The sequence below is a fragment of the Microcebus murinus genome, chromosome 32, assembly GCF_040939455.1.
Source record: "Microcebus murinus isolate Inina chromosome 32, M.murinus_Inina_mat1.0, whole genome shotgun sequence".
NCBI lineage: Eukaryota > Metazoa > Chordata > Mammalia > Primates > Cheirogaleidae > Microcebus > Microcebus murinus.
Window position 1 is genome coordinate 298,980 of NC_134135.1, and position 17,186 is coordinate 316,165.

Here is a 17,186-nt window from a genome sequence, read left to right on the forward strand (position 1 = left end):
CACACAGCGACGGTGTCCCTGAGCCTGGCTGCAGAGTCCTGATGCCCCACCAGCCATAGCACCACTGAGAGAGAGCAGGTGTGGTCGGTCATGTGTGGGCAAACGTGGCACCCACGTGGGTGGGCGGTGGGGAGGAAGTGGCTTGGAGCCAGCAGCAGCTCCACGAGCAACGATGGGCTGAAAAGTGGAATCGTCTCCCAAGAAGTGGTTACGGGGCTGAAATCTCTCCCCAGAGTCAAGGGAAAGACACACGAAGGCACTCAGGGTCAGACAGACAGACAGACAGGGCTCCAGTCCCAGGCTGCGTGCGTCTGGGCAAATTGCCGAGCCTGTTGGAGCAGGGTCAAGAGTCAGACCTGAAGGGCAGTGATGCAGCTCCCGGGAAAACCCCTGCAGAGGGCCTGGAGGAGCCTGCGGCAACCTCTGAGCAGACACGTGCTGACGCCTGCTGTGTATGGGGTCCCCAAGGCCACCCTCAGGCTCAGTGATTCATTAGGACTCACAGCTCAGCAAAGCTGCCGTCCTCACAGTGATGTTTTATTGCAGCAAAAGGACACAGACTAATATCTGCCACTGGAAAGGATGCTCAGGCAGAGTCCAGGACAGACTAGGTGCAGATCTCCAGCTCTCCCTCTCCCAGTGGCAAGTGACCCTGGAACTGCCTGTCCAAGTAGGGCGCTCTGTCACAGGCAGCTGAAAGCATCGGAACCGACATGGCCTCCCACACAGAGCACCTTGCGGGAAGGCAGGGCAGGTGGATTCGGCACCATTCCGTGTGGAAGGAGGGGAGGGAACTGCTGTGGAGGACGGCAGGGGCAGACAGGTGCACCCCCGCTCCCCACGCGGGGTGTGCCAGGCCAGGGCCGTGCTCTTGAACTCGCCAGGGTCACCCTCCAGGACCAGGTCCCCTTGTCGTCCTGTCGCTCCTACCCCCCATGGCACATATGTAAAAATATAAACGTGTCCCTGGGGAATGAAGACCCGGCGTAAGCAGAGTCGTCCGGGTGCAGACACCAGCGCCTGGGAGGTTCCCCAGAACCCCAGTTGCCGTTCAGCAGTCGGTCTTGGCTGCGGGGGAGGATTCCTGCTCCCGGGGGTTGGGGATGCAGAGGCGGCCGGGCAAGCGGGCTTCTGGTCCCCTTGCGACACCCACTCGGCCCCTACGGAGAGGCGGGAAGAGACTTAAGCGCTGAGAACGCCAGCCCGGGCGAGGGCTCCACCCTCACCGTGCCCCGCCGGGCTCTGCGGCCTTGGAAACAACTCCAGACACAACCGGATTCCGCCCGCGGGCAGGACCGCGGGACCTGCGGGGACAGCCACCCTCTGTCCGTCCCTCCCTCCCTCCACCGCCACGTGGGGCACACTGCTCTAGTTCTGGGGGGCTTGGATGACTGCCGGTATCTCTCAATTCTCAATTCTCTCTGTACCCTCCGCACCGCCCGACGCCCTGACCGTCCTGCGTGCCGCTACCTCGCCGGACTCCGCCTGGCTTTGAGCGGCGCTCAGAGCGGCCGGAGCGCCTGTCCGCACGGGCTGCGCCTGCGCCTCCGCCCGCCGCTCCGCCCGCCGCTCCGCCCGCCGCTCCGCCCGCCGCTCCGCCCGCCGCTCCGCCCGCCGCTCCGCCCGCCGCTCCGCCCGCCGCTCCTCCTCATTGCGGTCTGGGTCTCGGCCTGAGCGTCACTCCTTAAGAGCGGCTTCCCCCAGACCAGCGGCTGCCAAGGGGTGAGAGACAGGGGAGGAGTTGACTACAAACCGGATGAGGGGATTTTGGGGAGAAGGTGAACTGTTTTGTGCCTTTTTGTGATGTCTACCCAAGTGTTGTCAGCACCCAGACCTGTGCACCAACAAGAGGATATTTTTACCATAAGTTATACCCCAAGCCCGATTTGAGAATATGAGCAGTGCAGACACTGCGAGTGCCGATCAGCCTCACCCGAGTAACTGCAGGTTCACCTACGCCTGATTCAGTCCCTGACCCGCCCACTCCCCCACATCCCTGCCTGCGGAGATCAGAAGTGCGTTCTGCTCAGACTGTGCTGGACCAGTGAGGGGAGACGCTGTGCCGGCCGGAGCGCCCAGCAGCGTTGTCACAGAGTGGACGAGGCAGGTGCCAAGACAGCTCCCGGGGTGGGGAGGGGGGTGCCCAGGAGTTTGTCTTGCAGTGGCCGGCTCAGACCAGCTCTGACTGCTTTAAAACTGCCGTGGCCGCCCTTTGCTGCACTGGAACACTGAAACCCCCACCTAGGGGAAAGCCGATGTCATTGCCGTGACTTGGTTGCGTGGGGGGAGGTGCAGGGCAGCAGTGCTCTTAGGTGCGTGCGATTTGTTTCCCTGTGAGCAAGCAAGGACACAACGTAAAGCCCTGAGCCGTTCACTGGGAAGGGAGTCAGGGCAGCGCCACCGGGTGGGCAGAGGCGGATCCCGCACAAAGCAAGCGCCTGCGGAAGCAATTCCTGTGACCCCCAGGAGCGGGTGCCCTTGTAGGTGACCTCTAGACAACCTCATCTAACTCGTCCAGCTGGACTTGCAGGGTCATTCTTTGGTCTCTCCACTCCCTCTCGGTTTGGGGTGGTTTTCCTGCACTGTCCTGGGATTTTCCCAAAACAACCAGCCCTTTATTACACTAAACAATGAATTCAGCTTCGTGTGCTTGTGGTTGAGACACTGAGTGACAGTCACACCATCCCTTTGATACTTTAGGTGTGTGCTTTGAAACCAGCAGGAGTGTTCTCCAAACCTGGGGCCCTCCCAACCTCTTTGATCGTCAGTTGCACCCCACTAGCCAGGAAGACCACTCGACCCTTTTCCAGATGCGCTCAGTGTTTATTTGGTCTGATTCTCCATGCTCCGAGGCAGGACGGACATGTCACAGAGACTGAGGTCCTGTGTCTTGAGGGTCACGCCAGCCATGAATGCGGCGACCAAGCTACGCTGGACACAGTGTCATCACTGCCGCTGGGTCTTTGAGAGAATCAGGACTCATTTTCCGTCTCGGAGAAGGAACTCCCAGAGCTTGCCCGAGAAGGCAGCTTTTACGGTTCCTCCATCAGAAGGGGGGGGAGGGTTTCATGTCTTCAGTATTTCCACCAATACCGGGTCTCTCTGTCAAAATCGTACCAATGGCTACTAATCAGGAGTCGGGGCTTGAGCAGCTGCAGCTCCTCCAGCAGCTTTTGCACCTGCACAGGGTACTGGGTCTTGCACAGCCTGGGGAGGGAAGAAGACGACATTACTCCATGGCTTTGCTTTGCACTCCTCTCCCTTCCGCTATGTTCCTGGAGACCCCCGTCGAGGATCTAAAACCTTTTCTTGTACTGTTACAGGGCAGCAGCACATCCCCAACAGAATAAGAGCGAATCCCCGCGTGCAAAGGCACTCTCAGGTGCGCCAGGCACCCTTCGAGCCTTGCTGGGCACCTGCTCCCCACAACCACCTCAGCAGGCGTGCGAGGTCACCCAGTCCGCCCTCGAATTCCTTCCCGAGAGTCGCTTTCATTCCGGGTCCTGAGACGGGGTTTGGAGGTACAGTGGGTCCTAACTTAACACAGTTGACATGTTCTTGGGAACTGTGAATTTAAGCAAAACAACATATAGCAGGTTTTCCAGTAGTGTTGTTTCCTTAGAGTTGTTTTGTCATGAGGAAAAAAAAAATTGGCTGTGTTATGCATGGTTTTGCGTAAAACCGCAGTTTCCCAGAGCCTATGGCAACGTTGAGGGAGGCTTGCTGTGCAGCGACAGGCGAGGCCAAGCCCCACCCTCGCCAAGCTCACATTCTAGAAGAGCAGAAGGGAGCGGTGCTGAAGGGGACACACAGGATCATGCTCGTTTTACAGATGGGGACACACGCCCAGGGAATGCCAGTCAGAAAACCCAGGGCTGCTTCTGCCCTACTTCGACCTCCAAGTCTGGGGTCACCGTCTGGCCCTTCCTCCTGGCCACGCGGCCTCAGGAGCCGCTGTTCCAAACGCGCCCCTCCGGCACAGCGCCCTGCCTTCTCCGCTCCGCTGGTCGCTGTGACGGTCCTGTGCCGTGTCGCCATCTCAACTCCATCGAGCCATGTTGCCCAGTGTGTCTCCCCTTCCCACCCTCGCCTTTCCCACCCTCCTGCCCCTCTCGGACCCCAGGGTCCCCCGAAACCACGCTGGGGTCCTTCTTGGCTACACCACGTGCCAACACTTGAACCCTGGATGAACCCGGCCGCCGCAAGCTGACCGCGCTGGACACAGCAGTCACGACCAAGAAAACTGCTATCGACATGAACGTCCCTCGAGCAACCTCAAACAGGCTGCCAATGCTGCCGCCTCCTGTCTTCCTAACAGCGTTTTATAGCAATCCCCCCGGTTATAGCTACACTTCCTCGCTCTAGACAGCACCCTTAACTTGTATTTTAACTATGAACATGAGGCACGAAATGGCAGATACTTTGTCTACCCTTTAACGCAGAAACCAGTGGAGGAACCATCGTTTTCTCAAAAAGGAAACCCCTATTCTTAAAGGACAGTCCTGATCCACTTCCTGCGAACCCCACCAGCCCAGCGCTGGTCAACAGGGCAGCCCCCGCCAGCGGACCTTGCCCCTCAGCCCCGGCGTGTTCTGACACCGTCTCAACAAAAGCCTCTTGACTTGCGCCTCCAACACCCTCCAGCCCCGCCCAGTCCCTTCTCTCTCCTCCTGTGCAAAACTTTTCTCAAACAGCTCACACCCGACATTTCAGTCTTCACTCCGCCCCAGCCTGACTTCTGCTCCTCACCACCCTGCTAGGACTGCAAGGGCACTGGGCCCCGAGGACCACCGTCAGTCCCTCATCTCGAGCCACCTCTCGGCAGCAGCCACAGCGGCTCCATCTTCTCTTAGCGTGTGATGCCGCGCCCCACCGGCTCTCTCCCTTGAGCCCTGCTGCTGCTCCCCATCCTGCCGCTGGCTTCTCCTTCTCATCTTCCGATGACCAGAGGCAGCACTGTAGCAGTTAGCGTGTTCCTGGCCCCGCCTCCACGTGTCAGCCTGTCAAGTTCTCGTGACCTCCCTGGGAGCCGTGCACCATAGCACAGATGGTAAAGTGGAGACACCGAATAAGAAAGTAAGACACGACCCCAGCCGGCCAGTGCGGGTCCAGAGCTGACCACTGTCTTACGTGGCCCCTCAACTCTGAACTTCTGGGGGGCTTCAGTCAATCTCGCCAATAATCCCTGCTTCCTAGGGATCGAGACCAATGGCTTTAGAAGTCTGTCCCCTTATGCTGATGGCGCCAAAAATCGTATCTCTAGCTTGGACCCCTGAGCAGAGCTGTATACATGAGGAGTTATATCTTAGCCACTTACAAACCTCTTCTTCGTAGCATTCTGGGAGGCCGAGGTGGGCGGATTGCTCGAGGTCAGGAGCTCGAAACCAGCCTGAGCAAGAGCGAGACCCCTGTCTCTATTATAAATAGAAAAAAATTAATTGGCCAACTAATATATATAAAAAAAATTAGCCGGGCATGGTGGCGCATGCCTGTAGTCCCAGCTACTCAGGAGGCTGAGGCAGGAGGATTGCTTGAGCCCAGGAGTTTGAGGTTGCTGTGAGCTAGGCTGACGCCGCGGCACTCACTCTAGCCTGGGCAACAAAGTGAGACTCTGTCTCCAAAACAAAAAAAACCCAAAACACAAAATAAACAAAACACCTTTTCCTGGATGAGTAGACATCACACTTTTCAAAACTCACTTTTGAGCCATATAAAGCCTAACATCTGCCTCTCCCGCGTGTTCCATTTCGGCGACTGGCACCTCCGTCCTCCACCTGCTCACATCGGGCACCCGTGTGCGGTCTGCTGATGCTCTCTGCCGGCTGGACCACCACACCCACCGCCTAGTCCTGCCCGCCACCCTGCCCCTCCACTGTCCTCAGCTCGGGCAGCACCGAATCCTGCAGGTCACCCTCCACCAGGGAGCCAGAGTCGGCTCCCAGCAACCGACCACGTGCTCTGCGCTGCTGGCGTCATGGTGCCGGCAGCTCCCACCACGCCGTGGGCTCTGCTCGGCCTGCCACACGCGCCAGCAGCCCCTGCCTGCCTCTCGACTCCTCTCTCGCAACGTCGTTCCAGACACACTGTCCCAGGGCAGGAAACCAAAGGGCAAACTCACCCCAGGTCTTTATTCCTAGACGGTTAAACCCTCAGAGATCCAAGTCTCCACTTAAAATGCCCGGTCTTCCAAGGAGCCGTTCCTAAAACCTCCGGACCACACCAGGCTTGCTGCTCTATGTCCCCACATCACACCCTGCACTTCCCTTCATGGCCCTGGTCTCCATGTACATTGAAGCGTGTCTAAATCCTTCGCTGGATCACACTTTCCGTGGGACTGTTTTTGTCACTGCCTCCCCTGGACCTGGCTTGCGGATCGAAAGGATCCTGGAGGTGCCGGTTGCCCCTATATAACACAGCCTTGTGGGAAGGCACTCGACTCTCTGAGGGCGAGTCCCTGCACCCAGGAGAAAGAGGAGGGGAAGAACACACACTCCCATTTCTCTTGGTCGCTGGAACGGCTTCCTCCGTGCCCAGGACTAGCACGTGGCGGGGCTGGGACGCGAGCCCAGGCGCACGGCCCACGGCCCTGCCGCGCCACCTTCTCCACTCGCACTCGGAAGGTGGCTCAGATTGGAAGATGGTGCTAGAAAATCCGATGTCTGTAGTCTTTATGGGGTAGGGGTATTGAGGGGAAAGACGATCGCCTGCTTCTTAGAACGCAGAAAGAACACGGGCGTCTGCGGCAAACATTACGCTACGTTACCGAGGTGAAATTCACGTGGTGGAACTGAACCAAGCCGAGGCGGACAGTTCAGCGGCATTTCACTGTGAGTCGTGCAAACACCACCTCCACCTGGTTCCCGAACATTCTCGTCTTCCCACGAGGAACCTGAACCCCCCACACAGCTGTTTTCTGCTCCCCTTCCCCACTCTCCAGCCCCCATGGCGTTGCCTACTCCGGACGTTTCATAGAAACGGACTCGTGCCTGGTCGGTCCTCACTGCAGCCCGGTCAGTGCTTGGCCCCGGCTAGGCTGAATGGTGCGCCCCCCTGTGGACAGACCACGCTCTGCCCGTTCACTCACCCGACGGCAGCGTGGCCCGATTGCACTTTTTGGCTACTGTGAGTAATGCTTCTGTGAACACACACACGTTTGCCCTTGACTGTCCCTTCGCCATTCTTCGGGACATCTATGTAAGTGTGGAATTGCTAGATGATACGGTGATTGTCTTGTCAACCTCGTCTTCTGTCACTTCTGCTCCTTCCCTCGCTCCGGGCCCGAGGCTCTGGGAGTCTTTGCCCTCGAATCCCTCAGACAGAAAAGGGCCTGCCTCGTCTTCATGCAGCTGCCTTGCTCTCCAGGGCTCGGGTCAAATACCTGTTCCTTAGTGAGAACTCTGACCACGCCATCTAAAGCCATCCTGCATTGAGCACTCTCTCATACTACATAGTTTCTTTCTGAGTACTTGCCACCTGTGGTCATGCTAAACATAAGTTTTTAATTGTGATAAAATATATAACATAAAATTGACTATCTTAACCATTTTTTTTTTTTTGAGACAGGATTTCTTTTTATCTCCCAGGCTGGCAATCATAGCTCACTGTAACTTTGAATTCCTGGGCTCAAGGGTACCCGCCTACTGAGTAGCTGGGACTGCAGGCACACCTGGCCAATTTTTAAATTTTTTTATAGTGACAGGGACTTACTATGTTGCCCAGGCTGGTCGATGAACCCCTGGGCTCAAGTCATCCTCCAGCCTTGGCCTCCCAAAGTGTTGAGATTACAGGCGTGAGCCACCACACCTGGCCACTAACCATTTTAAAGTGTATAGTTCAGTAGTGTTAATTACAGTCACGTTGTTGTGCAGCCATCACCCCCATCCATCTTCAGAACTCCTTTCATCTGTGAAACTAACACTCTGTACCCACTAAACAATTCCCCAGTCTCCCCACCTATCCCCTGGAAACTACCATTCTACTTTCTGTCTCCATGAATTTGACTATTGTAGGTACCTCATATACATGTGGAATTCACACAGTATATGCCTTTTTATGACTGGCTTATTTCACTTGGCATAATGACCCTCAAAGATCATATATATTGCAGCGTGTGTCATAATCTCCTTTCTTTCTAAGGCTGAATAAAATTCCATTACATGTATATACTACATTCCGTTTATTCATTTGTGCATGAACACCTGGTTACTTTCACTTCCTGTCTGTCCACATCCCCCAACCCACCCAAGAAAGCAAGCTCCATGGTACCAGGCACCCTGCCTCTATCTCCCAAACCCTGGTCTCCCCAGCACCCAGCAGTGCTCAGCACACAGTGGGCACTCGTTGGTTGTACAAAGATCTGGTTGCAAAGCCCCTCTCAGCTGCTCTCATAAACCGCTTCTCCACCAACTAACATGACCGTAAGAGAAGGTTTGCGTCTCCAAGGACAATTGCCTGGGACTTACCCAATTAACTGCAGATTGCAGATGGGGTGTGCAAAGGCTGAGCACAGCTTCACCATTCCTTCGGGACTGAAGCTGTTCTGCGCCAAGTTCAGACTGGTCAGGCTCTGGTTGCAGGTGAGGGTGGCGGAGAGCGCCTCGCAGCAGTCGGAGGTCAAACTACACGACTGCAACCTGCAGGGTCAGGACACCCAGAAAATGACCCCAAAGAGCAAGGATGGCACCTTTATTCAACCCAAATGAATTTCACCTCGATGTTTAAAAAAATTAAAAAAAGAAAGTGGTAGGCTCCATCCCTAGAGTTTCTGGTTTAGGAATTTCCGGGGAGGGACTCACATATTTGCATTCCTAATGCATTCCCAGGTGACACCACTGCTCTTGGTTCTCACTTTGAGAGCTGGATGCCTCAAATTATGGTTGTGGAAAGAATGAAAGATGAAGGCTAAGAATGCCTGTAACAAAGGAATGCAACAAGGAACGTGGGGAAAGACTTGCTGAGAAAGTGACATTGTTTCTGAAACTCAAAGACAAGGAGAAGTAGGCTAGGAGAAGGGATATCCCACTGTATACACCAACGTGCGAAACTGCGCCACCCCAGGCTGTGGACGGAGCGGAGGGGCACAGCTGAGAAAGAAACCGACCGGACGCCAGAGCGCAGTCCGAGGCAGTGGTATGGAGCGAGGTTGGACATTTCAGGCCGTATTAAGGATTTAGGGTTTTATCTGAAGAGCAACAGAAAGCCAAGGGACGACATTACATGCAATAATGGCATTGTAGAGGAATGTTCTGCTATTTTGGAGATTTATGTGGAGATATTTTCGAGGCAGAATGTCAAAAATACATAACTTGCTATGAAATAGTTCATCAGAGAAAAAAATGCTGATGAGCATGTAAACTAGGTGGCGGACATACAGGTTTAAGTGTCTTGGTTGTTCAGGGCTGTGCATTTTGCAATTCTCACCACAGAGTGAGAAGCTGGGGAGACGCAGCTCAAGCCGTTTCAGCCACCTGTAGCTGGGCGGCGCGATGGGACTGAACGGAGGCTCGCTTGCTTGCTTTTCAGTTTTGCTTCTAAAATAACGTCTAAGCATTTGTAGAGACAGAAAATGCCCAGTAGGGAGGGCTGAGGATCAAGGCAAGGGGCAGGTAAACCAATGATGGTACAAGGTGCTGCGGGAGTCCAGAGGGGTGACGTTAGTGACGGCAGGGACAGTACAAGGTGTTGCGCAGACAGGGGCTGTGGGAGTCCAGAGGGGTGACGTTAGTGACGGCAGGGACAGTACAAGGTGTTGCGCAGACAGGGGCTGTGGGAGTCCAGAGGGGTGACGTTAGTGACGGCAGGGACAGTACAAGGTGTTGCGCAGACAGGGGCTGTGGGAGTCCAGAGGGGTGACGTTAGTGACAGCAGGGACAGTACAAGGTGCTGCGCAGACAGGGTCTGTGGGAGTCCAGAGGGGTGACGTTAGTGACGGCAGGGACAGTATAAGGTGCTGCACAGACAGGGACTGTGGGAGTCCAGAGGGGTGACGTTAGTGACGGCAGGGACAGTATAAGGTGCTGCACAGACAGGGACTGTGGGAGTCCAGAGGGGTGACGTTAGTGACGGCAGGGACAGTACAAGGTGCTGCACAGACAGGGGCTGTGGGAGTTCAGAGGGGTGACGTTAGTGACGGCAGGGACAGTACAAGGTGCTGCGCAGATGGGCACTGGGAGTCCAGAGGGGTGACGTTAGTGACAGCAGGGACAGTATAAGGTGCTGCACAGACAGGGACTGTGGGAGTCCAGAGGGGTGACGTTAGTGACAGCAGGGACAGTACAAGGTGCTGCGCAGACAGGGGCTGTGGGAGTTCAGAGGGGTGACGTTAGTGACAGCAGGGACAGTATAAGGTGCTGCACAGACAGGGACTGTGGGAGTCCAGAGGGGTGACGTTAGTGACAGCAGGGACAGTACAAGGTGCTGCGCAGACAGGGGCTGTGGGAGTCCAGAGGGGTGACGTTAGTGACGGCAGGGACAGTACAAGGTGCTGCACAGACGGGGCTGTGGGAGTTCAGAGGGGTGACGTTAGTGACGGCAGGGACAGTATAAGGTGCTGCACAGACAGGGACTGTGGGAGTCCAGAGGGGTGACGTTAGTGACGGCAGGGACAGTACAAGGTGCTGCACAGACAGGGGCTGTGGGAGTTCAGAGGGGTGACGTTAGTGACGGCAGGGACAGTACAAGGTGCTGCGCAGATGGGCACTGGGAGTCCAGAGGGGTGACGTTAGTGACAGCAGGGACAGTATAAGGTGCTGCACAGACAGGGACTGTGGGAGTCCAGAGGGGTGACGTTAGTGACAGCAGGGACAGTACAAGGTGCTGCGCAGACAGGGGCTGTGGGAGTTCAGAGGGGTGACGTTAGTGACAGCAGGGACAGTATAAGGTGCTGCACAGACAGGGACTGTGGGAGTCCAGAGGGGTGACGTTAGTGACAGCAGGGACAGTACAAGGTGCTGCGCAGACAGGGGCTGTGGGAGTCCAGAGGGGTGACGTTAGTGACGGCAGGGACAGTACAAGGTGCTGCACAGACAGGGGCTGTGGGAGTTCAGAGGGGTGACGTTAGTGACGGCAGGGACAGTACAAGGTGCTGCGCAGACAGGGGCTGTGGGAGTCCAGAGGGGTGACGTTAGTGACGGCAGGGACAGTACAAGGTGTTGCACAGACAGGGGCTGTGGGAGTCCTAGAGGGGTGACATTAATGATAGCAGGGATGGTACAAGGTGTTGCGCAGACAGGGGCTGTGGGAGTCCAGAGGGGTGACGTTAGTGACGGCAGGGACAGTACAAGGTGCTGCGCAGACGGGCTGTGGGAGTCCCAGAGGGGTGACATTAATGATAGCAGGGATGGTACGAGGTGCTGCGCAGATGGGCACTGGGAGTCCAGAGGGGTGACGTTAGTGACGGCTGGGACGCTTCCGTGTTGCAGAGGAGGGGCATGCTGGTGCAGATGATAGTCGGCTTCGTGATAGAAAGCGTAGAGCTTCCCTGTAAATGGCTTCAGATTTATTCATAGGGGCAGGGCCACTCGTTACATACCAGGAAGAAGGTGGGCCCCGAATGACTCCAGAGGGTGCGGCCGTTTGAAGTCATGGTTTCAGGGAGTGGGAAACAAGCAGGGAAGATGTAGCGCCGGGGAAACAGCCCTACGTCAGTGAGCGCTGACTGCGTGTGACCAACCCGCACCTGTGTAGTTTTGCACCTGCCCCTCAGCGACCTAGGAGGGAGGGGGAACCGGCGCACAGAGAGCTGAGAGCAGACGGCACTTACAAGACTGGTAGAGATAGCAGAACACAAAGCAAGAGAAACAGACAGAAGCTAGGGACGGGACGTGGCCCGTGGAGAGATGTGGGGGACACGGAACGTGGCCGGGAGCTTGGACCACGTGTGACTCAGAAGGAAATGGTCCTCAGAGCACGCCCTGCGCCCACGACCTTCCCGGGTGTCGGGAGGCGCACGAGCCGCGCACGCGGGGTGCACGGGCAGCACTCGGCGCGTGGCAGCGAATGTCACCTTCTAGAGTAGTTCACAGCGCTGCGCAGCCACTGCCTGTCTAGTTCCAGAACATTCTGTTGCCCCGAAAGGAAGCCCATACCCGTTAAGCTGTCCCTCCTCCGGCCCTGGCAACCCCTCATCTACTGTCTCCATGGATTGGACCATTCTGGATGTTTTCACAGAAACGGAGTCACGCACTATGTGACTCTGTGTGTCTGGCTTCTTCCCCTTAGCGCCGCATTTTCAAGGGTCGCCCGTGTTGTCGCGTGTGCACACGCCATTCCTCTTTGCGGCTGAGCCACAGCCCAGCGTACGGGCCCGGGTGATTCTGACACTCAGTGCGGCTCTGAGAACCGTTTGTGCGATCACTGCTTCTGCCCCTCCCCCCACGGGCCGTACATGCCACGATGCCATACATGGCCACGATGCCACCCTCACCGCACGCGTGCGCCAGCTGGCACCACGCCCAGCACATGGGCTATGCCATAAGGACCTGAGGGCTCTCTACCTCCAGACGGCGCTCCGGCCCGGGCACCTGCTGTCCCACTCAGGTCACACGCAGGCGTGGAGCTGGGACTCGTGCCCAGACCCGGCTCTGCCAGGGTGTGTCCCGCCTAGCGTGAGGGAGTCACGAGAATGTTAACTTTGTCCAAGCAGCTTCACGCTTGCGCCCCCCGCCCAGCCCTCGCAGGTGACCCCAGGGTTACCCGAGTCTCCTCAGAGCGCCCGTCCCGTGCCTCAGTCCCTCGAAGAGCGCCGCAACCCCACTGTCGCCCACGGCGTTGAGGGCCAGGTCCAGGCTCTTCAGGTGTTTGCTTCTCGCGACCACACTGGACAGGTCCCTGCAGCAGGCGGCGGTGAGGCGGCACCCCACCAACCTGCGGACACGGGCACCTGTGTCTGAGGCACGCCAGGACCGCTGACGGGGACTCCCCTGTCCCTCCCTGACCGAGGGACTCCCCTGTCCCTCCCTGACCGGGGGGACTCCCCTGTCCCTCCCTGACCGGGGGGACTCCCCTGTCCCTCCCTGACCGGGGGGACATCCCCTGGCCCTCCCTGACCGGGGGACTCCCCTGGCCCTCCCTGACCGGGGGACTCCCCTGGCCCTCCCTGACCGGGGACATCCCTGGCCCTCCCTGTGAGTCTCAGACTGCGTGGTATCTATTGGGTCAGGAAAGGGTGGTGGTGGAGGGTGGAGAAATGTTGGATGTGATCGATAGTATCTTTGGAAAAAGAAACGAGCACCCAGAGTTTGTTTTCTGCCTGGAGTTTGCGCCAAGATCTCCCGACGGGAGGAAGAGAGGAACGCAGCGTGAGCGAGTGGAAGCTGCTCGGCCCTGGCCAAGCGGCAGAGCCGACGGGGAGAGCGGCGCCGGGGAGTCCCGAGACACAGACGGGCCTGGGTCTGACGGCGGGCGTCTCCGCTCTCCTCCCAGGTGGGGCGGGGTGGCAAGCCCCGTGACACGCTGGCTGGTCTGTGAGTAGGCGTGACCGGAGCAGTCTCAGAGCCCCTCGTCCCTGCCCTCAGTGAGCCGGAGCAGGACGACGCCCCCGGGCTGAGGGGTGCAGGGGCTCCGCCGTGAGGTCCCGCCTGGAGACCCTGGGGCCGGCCGGCCTCTGACACTTGGATGAATGACGCTCTGCCTGGGAAGAGACGCTCGAGACCCCACGTCTGACCCCAGACCCTGCCTGTGTGCCGTGACTTTCCTCCCTCCTCCCCCCCAGGCTCTGGGGTCTCTGCTCGAGCGCGCTGCATGTCCCTCTTCCCACCCGTCACGGAGGCCGCGGCGCAAAGCCAGGCGGAAGACAGGCTCTGGGTGCTCGTTTCTTTCTCCAAAGACACCGTGGATCACACCCAACATCCCCCACCTCCACGCTCAGCCCTTTCCTGAGGGAAAGATAGTCTCACGTTTGAATGCAACCCCAAAGAAAGGACACCTGACAGACTGAGACTGCTTCTCGGCCATGCAGAATAGGGCGGGGAATGCCAGTGTAGTTAGAACAAAGAGGGGAGTCAGTCCTTGGGGGCACTCGCAAGTCTGGACTGCGATCGACATTCAACTCCTTCATTACTGGGAAGGGAGCGATCTCAGAACGGCCCCATGCTTCGGTCCGTCAAGCCTGTCTTTGTGATTGATAAGAGGACTACCGAGCACACAAGGAGTGACAAGGCACACGTGACTAGCACACTGGGCACCCGCCGAGCGTCCGGCTGGAGGTGTTTGGCATCATAGAACACCATTTTGTGGAACACCATCTGTGTTTCATTTAGTATAATCTGCGCATCCTTAGACGGAATGCGATATTGAAGCCAAGGCTTTGGTCTCTGGGAGTCCTAGTTCCCGGCTAGGTACGACTGGTGGTGGGGTGACCACAGGAGATCACACACGCACTGTTCAGAGCCCTGTGCCTGCCACACGGCAAGTTGACCTGCCCGTCGGCCACCGTGGCTACTTTGTAAAACATTAAATGCACGTGTACGTCTAGGAACAACCCCAGGGGACACCCAGACTACAGACAGCGATGACTGAGAGGCTAGCGACATGTCCTGCTCATTGAGATCGTCCAGCTTTTCTGTGGTCTGTGGGAGGGTGGGACACTATTGGACAGACGCATTCCAAAGAGGGGTGAAGAAATTTGAGCCCAGAGGGAAAGAGGTGAAGAGCGAGACAAGGGCCCCCATTCCACGTGCAGAGGAGCAGCTGGCGGTCAGCGGCAGCAAGACCTCCTCCTCCGACAACCGGCAGGCTTGGGCACCAAGGGTGATTCGGAACTCAGGGTTCCTTCCCCACGCCCGTGGCAGCGCCAGCACGTCAGCTCACCCACAGCGTCCCCTGGCACGCCGCCACCCACGGACCCTGGGACTAGCTTTTGGTTCCATCCTGTTGACCTTCTAGGCCCCCCGGCCCGGTGCGGAAGCCCCAGCCCCACGGGGAACTCACTCCAGGTCCTGCAGCTGACACCGCGGCTTCAGCATGACCTTGCACAGCAGGCTCACGCCCTCGTCCTGCAGCGGGTTCCAGTTCAGGGTCAGGTGCGTCAGGCGTGGGCTCTCCAACATCGTGACCGCGATGAAGTCGCAGCTGTCCACGTCCAGGTGGCACTGGTTCAGTCTGTGGGGCGCACAGGGGAGGAGAGGGTCACACCAGCTCCCCAGCGTGACCTGGGCAAACGCTCGACTTCTCCCGGCCAGGCTGCTCCCGGGCCGGGGGGGGGGGTCGCGTGTGTTTAAAGCGCTGTGGGCTCAGACAACGGGCCGGTCACAAAGCACCTGGCACGGTGACTGGCATGACACCTGGCTGGATGCTCATCAAGGTCCTCGGACCTTCTTGTCCCCACAACGTTCCTACGGCTGCCATAACAAATGGCCACAAACGCAGTTGCTCACAACAGGTATTTGTCATCTTGCGGTTCTGGAGGTCAGAGGTCACGGCGTTGCAGGGCCGCCTTCCTCTGGGGCTGTTTCCTGCCCTCTCCAGCCTCCCTAGCCTGCAGGGCCTCGCCGAGCTCCACGGCCACGTCTCCTGCCACTTTGCTTTCTCTAGGAGGACCCGGTGACTGCACTGGCCACCCAGAGAATCGCCAGGGTAACTGCCCCTCGGCACGCTTAACCACATCCACGCGGCCCTTCTGCCGTGTCAGATCACAGTTACAGGTTGGGGCATCAGGACATGGACCTGTCTTGGGGGCGCGTCACTGTTCTCCCCATAAAAACCCAGCATCTCCCTGCCCGCCCTCACTGGGGACCCTGGAGCTGATCGTCAGGGAGCCACACACACTCGGGTTAGGTCTTTAACGCAATTTCTGGCCACACGTGTAACGTCAACACAATGTTTTGCTCATGTGAAGCTGTCATAGACTAACTGCTCAAGAAAGCGAAGTGAGCCCAGGCAGAGTAAGTGGGCGGGCTAGCTGGTCCTCTGCATCTGCAGATTCAGCCAACTGTGCATCAAGACTATTTTCAAAAAAAAAAAAAAAAAAACCCAAAATATGACAATAAAGATAATACAAGTAAAAGCACAGTATAACCATTTACGTAGCGCTGACATTGCATCGGGTATCCATCAGCAACAATCTAGAGATGGTTCACAGTGCACAGGAGGATGTGCATAGGTCATGTGCAAACATCTCACACGAGGGACGTGAGCGTCCGTGGAGGGAGTCTGGTATCCGTGGGGGAGGGTCCTGGAATCAACCCTCACAGATAAAGAGGGAAAACTGCATTGAACAGGAACAAAAATCTGTCTCACAAGCCAAAGATTCATGATAAAAGCGACTTGGCAGCACACAGAGGCAGATCTGTAGCAGCTACGCGGGCACCTTGTTTTACAGCAGCAGGAGGACTCGGGTCACGTCGTCTGTGTGTGTGGGGGGGTGCCCCTTGGAGTCACAACAGTCTGTGGCTGTGGCCTGGGCTGCCGCTGCCACCCAAAAGTCTCGTTTTTTATCCCCCCCACACCAGGATTTAAACTACGTAGAAATAGGAACCGCGTCAGTCTTTCGCCTCCGCGTCACTGGCGGCTCAGTGTGTGCCCACAGCAGGTGCTCAGGAAATACGTCCAGTCCTCGTTGTCCACGGACTCTGTGTTTGGGAGTTTTCCTACTTGCTAAACTTTATTGGTAACCCCAAAGTCGCCACTGGCGGCACTCTGGGCCTTCCGACACGCCCGAGCGCAGAGCAGGCAGTCTCCAGTCTCTCGTGTTCCGGCTGGGGCTGAACTTGTTCGGCTCACACCGTGACCAGTGTCCCTTTTGAGGGGTGTTTAGTGATGCATTTGTCGCTTTTTTGTGTTTTATGGTGATTTTGCTGTTTAAAACGGCCGCCGAGCGTAGCGCCGCAGTGCTGTCGCCGTGACATCCCCGACACGTGCCAGGTGAGCTCTGCTCAGGCACGAGCCACAGTGCTATGGAGTAAATAAGGTGCCACTGAACAGAAACACGCAAACAAGGCGAAGTATTTCATCAGTTGATGACAACGTGACCGGAGGCTCATAGAAACCTAACCCCACATCGCCCAGGGCTCAGTGTCGGCTAATTCGGTGTTCGGGGTGACTTTACAGAACATGATATCCTCAAATTACGAGAATTGGTTGTTTGAATGACAACTTCCCACTATAAGAAAACACAAATGCAGGTTGGGTGCAGTGGCTCACACCTGTAATCCTGGGAGCACTCTGGGAGGCCGAGGCAGGAGGATTGC

General features: G+C 57.3%; 1 protein-coding gene across 1 annotated transcript in view; it reads right to left on the reverse strand.

Moving 5' to 3' along the window:
- Window positions 1–3,074: 3,074 nt before the first annotated feature.
- The window catches only part of NLRP5 (NLR family pyrin domain containing 5), a 50,510-nt gene continuing 36,398 nt past the window's right edge, over window positions 3,075–17,186 (reverse strand). Inside the window, exons 12-15 of the mRNA XM_075998973.1 lie at window positions 14,929–15,099; window positions 12,694–12,864; window positions 8,463–8,633; window positions 3,075–3,207 (exon numbers count right to left, since the gene is read on the reverse strand). Coding sequence (XP_075855088.1) covers window positions 3,075–3,207; window positions 8,463–8,633; window positions 12,694–12,864; window positions 14,929–15,099 — 646 coding nt within the window. The remainder of the gene's footprint in view (window positions 3,208–8,462; window positions 8,634–12,693; window positions 12,865–14,928; window positions 15,100–17,186) is intronic.